Source organism: Coenobita brevimanus, chromosome 103 (assembly GCF_032717465.1).
Source record: "Coenobita brevimanus isolate Jiangsu-jjx chromosome 103, ASM3271746v2, whole genome shotgun sequence".
Classification (NCBI taxonomy): Eukaryota; Metazoa; Arthropoda; class Malacostraca; order Decapoda; family Coenobitidae; genus Coenobita; species Coenobita brevimanus.
Genome location: NC_137056.1, coordinates 36,734,973 through 36,742,472, shown reverse-complemented (window position 1 = coordinate 36,742,472; position 7,500 = coordinate 36,734,973). Strand labels below are relative to the sequence as shown.

Below are 7,500 nucleotides of genomic sequence, written 5' to 3'. Positions count from 1 at the left end.
AACCCCTTCACTTCGATGATGTAAAGTGTTATTGTGGTGGCGAAAACTTTTATTAGCGGCGGTCTTTCGTAGTGAAGGGGTTGAGGGAGATGGTTACTACACTCCTCGCGATGAGACCCTACTTAAGACGAATAAAAAAACGTCTTGTAGTGGCTAGCATTAGATAAAAAGGCGGCAACGTACTGAAAGGGTTAACTGGGGACAAGGATCTGGGTGATGATGATGATGATAATGATGATGATGATGATGACAGTAAAGAGAACAGTAATGATGATAATGGCATAATAATAATAATGACGACGATGATGATGATGATAATGATGTGATGATGACGATGGTGGTGGTAAAGAGATAGTGATGATAAAGGCATAATGATGATGATGATGGTAAAGAGGACAGTGATGATAATGATGATGATAAAGAACAGTGATGATAATGATGATGATAAAGAACAGTGATGATAATGATGATGATAAAGAACAGTGATGATAATGATGATGATAAAAGAAAACAATGATGATAATGATGATGGTAAAAAGAAGAGAGATGATGATGATGATGATGATGATGATTGTTACAGGTAGGTACAAAAAGATAAACCTAGTGACCCTTACTGAGCTGACAGGGATACCGTGGTTTATTGGATGGTTCCTTTAACTTCCTTTTTATCCTCATTACCGACACACTCAAGGCCTTACCCCCGCTCCCACCCTCTCTCTCTCTCCCTCCTTTTATCTGTTTATATTCTGTCAATTTTCCTGTTCTCCTTTCACCCCTAAATAATTCCTCACTTTCCCCCCCCCCTCTCTCTCTCTCTCTCTCCACTTCCTTTTTGATCCAGGAACTTTTGCCGGCCATTCTTCCACGGGCATTTTTCTGCAGTTTCCATTGAGCTCTTTTCCATAATGCAGCATTTTTCGCCGATGCTAAAATTTGTCGTATTATTTGGCGGTAAAAGAGAAAATGGTGTTATTGACGAAGGCTGAGGCGAGATTCAGGTGGAACTGGGGATGTGCAGAAGGGTGGGTGGGTGGGTGGATGGGTGGATGGATGGATGGATAGATGGATGGATGGACGGGCAGGTGGGTAGACGGTGGGTGGATGGATGGATGAATGGATGGATGGATGGACGTATGGATGGATGGGTGGATGGATGGATGGATAGATGGAGGGTGGATGGATGGATGGATGGAGCGATGAATGAATAAATGGACTGACGGACAGATGGGTAAATGAATGAATAAATGGACAGAAGAATGAATAGATGGGTTGATCAGACGTCACCTTGTGGGCTTAGGCGACCTTCTAACACATCTTTTCAACCAGTGTACATCTCCGCATTCAGGAAGTTACACCCATCATTACGCTGATGTTCTTCTGAGGTCTGTCCCTACTGCTACAAGACAGATCAACTCAGCTTAAAAGAGACTGTTCGAACCGGAGAGGGTCAGAATGTCACCACCTCCCTTTACAACTTGAGATCCTACGTTTAATTATCTGAAGCTGCTTGATTAATACAAAAAAGTGTGGGATAAAACTCTCTTGGGGAGGATAGGTAACCAAAAAGCTGACCTGAAATCCAGAACGCCTACAAAGTTATCTCCGGGTTGTGTGATTGAGAAGACCCCGCCAAAGATCTCGTAATGTCGACAGCCGCCATTCACAAACAAATACAAGGTTCGAGTAATATCGGTAACACAGGTATGAAAACAGTATAGTAGAAAACAATAAGGTGGAATGTATAAAATAAATGGGCAAAGTAATCAGCTTGGCAAACCCAGAATAATGAGGCCTGATGTCAGTAAGTGGTCGGAAAACTTGCTCTAGACTCGGTGACTTTGTGGTGGGTGTGGGTATAACTAAGGCGATTCGCGTTGTAGAATAGTGTTTAGTTATTACAGCTACACTGAAAACACGAACGTAATACTCAGTGACGCGCTGACTGCAGGAAGAGCTGGGTTTAGTGGCACGACGGTGTGTAAAAGTAGCGAGGGACAAATGATGACTGAAAGAATGTGATAAGGTAATTGTACACCTTTTCTAAAAGTTTAATGGTTCGTTGACTGAATGACGTAATGTAATATCGTGTGAGGTAAGTGTGATGAGTGTGAGAGGACGGGGTGAGAGGGAGAAGGGGTGATGCTAGTATTGTCAAGGCAGCTAGAAGGGTGTGTGGGGGGCAGGGGTGTGCGGGGTGCAGCCATGAGGGTAGAGTAACGGGCCGCTTGCAGTGATAGGGCCGCTGGTAAAAAATACAACCACAAGTATAGGAATGATGGTGATGTGTTCATAAGTGCATACCTCGTGTGTGTGTGTGTGTGTGTGTGTGTGTGTGTGTGTGTGTGTGTGTGTGTGTACAAATCACGTGACTCACCTGTAAGCCGACTGAAGTAGGTGGGATGATGCCCGGGTGGGTAGGTGAGGTGTGGTGGGGGGAGGGGCCTCTCGACCCCCCCATACCAGTGCCCATGCCCCCACCCATGCCTCCCATGGGCGCCCCGCCCATCCCGGGCATGGGACCGCCCATGCCGGCCGCCCCCAGCCCCATGGGGCCGTCACGGGCGGGGGTGGCGGTGAGGGAGGGGGTGGAGGAGGCGGTGGTGGGGGCTAGGGAGAGTGTGGAGGGGGGGATACCCCCATCACGCACACCACCCACGCTGTTACAAATACAACAATTACTATCATCGTATGAAAAATCCAGCACCATTTATTTATACTGGAAGAATACCAATCATAAAAATGTTCTTCTTTGAGAAAATGTTACATTTCTGGAAGTCGGGCAAAACTGTTATAACTATCTTCTCAATATACAAATCCATATGTGTATATAACTCTTCCATTTGAACAATTCATGGCACTACATCAAGGCACTTCTTTACACTCAAGGCTACATTCATATTCATCATTAATATTTCAAGTTATCAATACTGACAGAAGACTAAAACTGCTATACAATACCATGGTGCGGACACTTGCATTAGGACACTGGCACATGATAAGCAATGTAGAGCAAACCTCTTCAAGCCCATGATGCCTTTTTTTCGTTTCATACTTAATACTTGTATACAATTTAATTCAGCATAGGGAACACCCATCGTATTTAGGAAGATAAAAAAAAAAAAAGTTATATCTTACATCTCAAGTCCAAAATGTCTAAACCCGAATAAAATATTTAGTGCATTCTTCTCAGGTCCAGATCAATTCATTCCACTTAGGAGAGACCTGTGGCAATGAAGGAGTTAATGAAAACTATATTTAAGTGCAAGGGTATGTGAGGGTTCAAGTGCAAGGATAAGTGGGGGCTCAAATGCAAAGGTAAGTAAGGGTTCAATTGCAAGGGTAAGTGGGGGTTCAAGTGCAAGGGTAAATGGGGGTTCAAGTGCAAGGGTAGGTAGGGGTTCAGGTACAAGGGTAAATAATGGTTCAAGTGCAAGGGTAAGTGGGGGTTCAAATGCAAGGGTAGGTGGGGGTTCAGGTACAAGGGTAAACAGGGGTTCAAGTGCGTGGGTAAGAGGGGGTCCAAGTGCAAGGGTAAGTGGAGGTTCAAGTGGAAGGGTAAACAGGGGTTCAACAGTAAGACTGGGGGTTCAAATGCAAGGGCAAGAGGAGGTTCAAGTGCACGGAAGGGATGAAACTAACCTGTTACTGTTAATGTTGGGTACGGTGTCCTTGCTGATGCCGGGACTAGAGTTGTGGTTGGCGTGCAGGTTGGCGGTGCTCATGGGCGGGGAGGGACGTGTGGGCGTGGGTGTGGGCGTGGGCGTGGGCAGCAGACCCCGCCCACCCAGGGAGGGAAACCCGGCCACCACAGAGGGGGGTAAGTTGGGCAGCAGTGGGATCTGGAACATGGCTGAGGGAGAGACAAAGACTGAATTAGTACATCATCATCATCATCATCACCTGCATTACCACCATACTTATCATCATCATCATCATCATCATCAGTATTACCACCACACTTATCAACATCATCATCATCATCATTAGTATTACCACCACATTTATCATCACCATCATCATCAACGGCATTACCACCACAGTTATCATCAACGGCATTACCACCACACTTACCATCATCATCATCATCATCATCACCCTATTTCCCACTATCAAATGGGGTGGGTAATGCACATAAGCAGGAGAAGGTAAATATAACTGCAGCAGACCCAACAACACAATATTCAACATCTCTTTTAAAGCCTCTCACTTATCCCAATCCTGGCAAAGTCTGTGTAACTATGTAACTCTCTGCCTTCACGTATATCCTTCATCCTCTCATCCTTTACGTAAATCCTTCATCCTCTCATCCTTCACGAAAATCCTTCATCCTCTCATCCATCCCACTCTTCCCCAAACGCTGTGTGGTCTCTGCCTCTAACCTCCTCACTCACCCTATTTCCTCAATCCCTCCCTGTTACCGCTCCCTACCCTCTCCCTGCCACCCTGCATCCCTTATCAGCCTCTCCCCCTCCCTGCTCCCTCGCACCCCACCTCCTCCCCCTTCTTCCCCGCCTCTAGTGAATGAAAGTTATTACTCTTTAAGTCGGGAAAATTCTCAGAGTAAGAAAATGCCGCGGGCGTGACGTAATTTATGCCCGTGGAGGGAATTAATTGCATTATTATCCAGATATACGACTAGAGTAACTAAATTCTTACTGGGGGATCTGACGGAGGGGGGAGGGATGTGGGGGGAAGGGGGAGTGTAAATTCTAAGAGGAGGGGGGTGAGATAAAATTTTGAGGAAGGGGGGGGAAGTTTGGATTATGTGCTGGGTGGTGGGGGTGAGGATGGGAAGGTGAAGGAAGGGAATGAAGAAGAATATGGAGCGAGAGAAGGAAAGGAAGATGGTGGAGTGAAGGAAGAGACACTAGTGAAAGAAGGGAATGAAGGAGAAGATGGAGTGAAACAGAGAGGGAATGGGAGGTGGTGGAGTGAAGGAGATACTGGGAAGGTGCGCAGTGAATGAATAGAGTGAAAAATGGAAAAGAAAAGACAAGGACGAGGTGAATGGAACGGGGAGAGAGATGATCCAATGGAAGCTAGAAAGGAGTGGGAAGGAGGGAGAGATGTGGATGTAGAGGGGAGAGAGGGTGAGAAAAAGGAAGAAGTAAAGAGACTGCATGAAAGAAAGGGAAAAGGAAGGAGAAGGAGGGCATGGAAGGGAAGGTTAAGGAGAAAGAATGCACAATGAAAGATGGGAAGGAAAGGGAAGGAAGGAGGGTGGGGGGCATTGATGAGAAAGGGGGAGGAGTGAGGGATGACAGAACGTGAGGAGGTGAAGTGAAAGAGGAAAGGGAAAGGGTGAGGACGTGGAGTGGAAGACAGAAAGGGAAGGGGAAAGAGTGAGGAAATGGAAAGGGAAGGCAAGGGGAGAGGAGGCCGTGGGGGGAAAGGGAGAGAGAGTGGGGGAGGGGAAGGAGTGAGAAGATGGAGTGACAAATGGGAGGGGAAACACAAAGGTGATGGAGTGAAGGAAGAACAGGAGAGAAAGGTAAGGTAAATAAATGAGACGAAATGTAAGACGTGATAAAGTTGAGAAAGGAGACAGAGAAGGGAGGGGAACGGAAAAATAAAAGGTGGGGAAGAGGAAGGGAAGAATGTGGGGAAAAGTAGGGGGAAAGTGGAGGAATGATGGAGGAGGAGGAAAGGAGAGAGGGGGTAGGAGAACGAGGGATGGATGGAGGGTGAGAGAAGGAAGAGAGGTGGTGTGGGTGGGAGTTAGAGAAGGAGGGAGGGGGAGTGGGGGAAATAAAAATGAGGATAAGGGAGTGGGGGGGGGGACTGAGATGAGAAGAGCGGGGCAAAAATAGGGGGATTAAGGGATGGTGGGGGAGGGAGGCGGAGGGGGTGGGGGGAGGAATTTTAGGGAGAGAGGCATTATGGGGGGAGGGGAAGGAGGATGGGGAAGGAGGGGGGAAGGGAAGATAAGAAGTCTAAGAAGGTCGTAGAGGAGTTTGAAATATGTAGTCTCGGTATATATATAAATAATTCCTAACACCATCATCACAATCTTCATCTAGCTCTCTCGACATCAGCCCCTTCAGAGCGAGGATGCAGTATTAAAATTCGCTCTGGCTACATCCGGACGATTTTATTCACCTCGAAAAACACTTACCCCTTTCACCGCAATGACGATTTAGCAGCTTTATTCTTGCTACCGCCAGACGATTTTAGTTAACAAGGGCCTCTCACACCAAAGGGGTTAACACTGCTAAATGTCCCTCATATTAACACCAATCCCCATTTTTTTTGTAGTTTCCCCCGCTCTTAAAAAGCTATCATCCTTCGCTACGACTTTTCCACTCTTAAAAAATCGTCTGGCGGAATGAAAAAAGTCTACCCCCGTCCTTAAGTCTCAGCCCTGTAATAGTAATAAGTCTGATCTTTTCCTGGCTACAATTACCATAACCATCCGATTTTTTGTGCCTAGTTCTTTTCATGTGTGTGCTTCTCTCGTCCTTCATCACCCCCTCCTTCCTTCCTTCCCCCTCCCTCCCTCCCTCCTTCCTTCCCCTCTCCCCCTCCCTCCCTCTCCAGCACCTCGTCTCTCACCATCATTCAGTTTTTCTCCCTCCCTCCCTTCATCTCCCTCCTTCCTTACTGCCTTTCCCTCATGTCCAATATTCTCTCTCTCTCTCTCTCTCTCTCTCTCTCAACGGCTTCCTTCCTCCCTCTTCCTTCATTTCCTTCCGATGCTTTTCTCTTTCCTTCCTCCCTACTTTCTATCTCTTCATCTTCTTCGTCTCGTACTGATGCACTTTCTCTCTCTCTCTCTCTCTCTGATACATTTCTCTTCTTTCCTCCCTCCTTCCCTACTCCCTCGTCTTCACTTACACTTCTCTTTCCCTCTCCCACTTCTCCGCATGCCACGTCCTTACCTTTCACTTATTCTCCCTTCCTCACTTTTCATCTCCCTTTCCGCCTTCCTCTTTTACAACTTCTTCCTTCTTTATTTCTCCCTTTCTCATCCTTCCTTCCTTCCTTCCTCAACATCCTCCACCTTAGTACTCTTCCTTTCATCCTTCCTTCCTCATATCCTCCTTTACTTCCTCCTTCCCTTCCCACCTTCTTATCTCTCCCCTGTCCTTCCTCCGAGTCTTCTCATTCTTCTTCCTCTCCCTTTTCTCCCCTCCTCCCCCTTTCAGCTTCTCCCTTACTTTCCTCCCACTCTCTCCTTACCTCTATCTCGACCACTATCATTTCTTACCTCTCTCTCTCTCTCTCTCTCTCTCTCTCTCCTTTGCCTGCCTCTATACCACTGTTCACTCCATGCCTCATTCCCTCCTTTTCTCCCCTCTCTCTCTCTCTCTCTCCTAACCCCCTTCTTTCCACTCCCTCCTTGCCACCCACCCTACCATCTTCCCTCCCTCCTTCCTTCCTTCCCCTCCACCATCTTGCCTCCTTCCTCACTCCTTCCTTCCCTCCCCTCCTCGCTCCTTCCCTCCCTCCCCTCCAGCATCTTCCCTCCCCCTCCCCCCCTCACAAAGGCAGCGAAGACAT

The 7,500-nt window shown here is 47.2% G+C and overlaps 1 protein-coding gene across 1 annotated transcript in view; it reads right to left on the bottom strand.

The window, feature by feature from the left end:
• Positions 1–7,500, bottom strand: part of nab (NGFI-A-binding protein homolog) — a 510,861-nt gene that overhangs the window by 64,261 nt on the left and 439,100 nt on the right. The window contains exons 6-7 of the mRNA XM_080284842.1: positions 3,640–3,850; positions 2,375–2,657 (exon numbers count right to left, since the gene is read on the bottom strand). Coding sequence (XP_080140968.1) covers positions 2,375–2,657; positions 3,640–3,850 — 494 coding nt within the window. The remainder of the gene's footprint in view (positions 1–2,374; positions 2,658–3,639; positions 3,851–7,500) is intronic.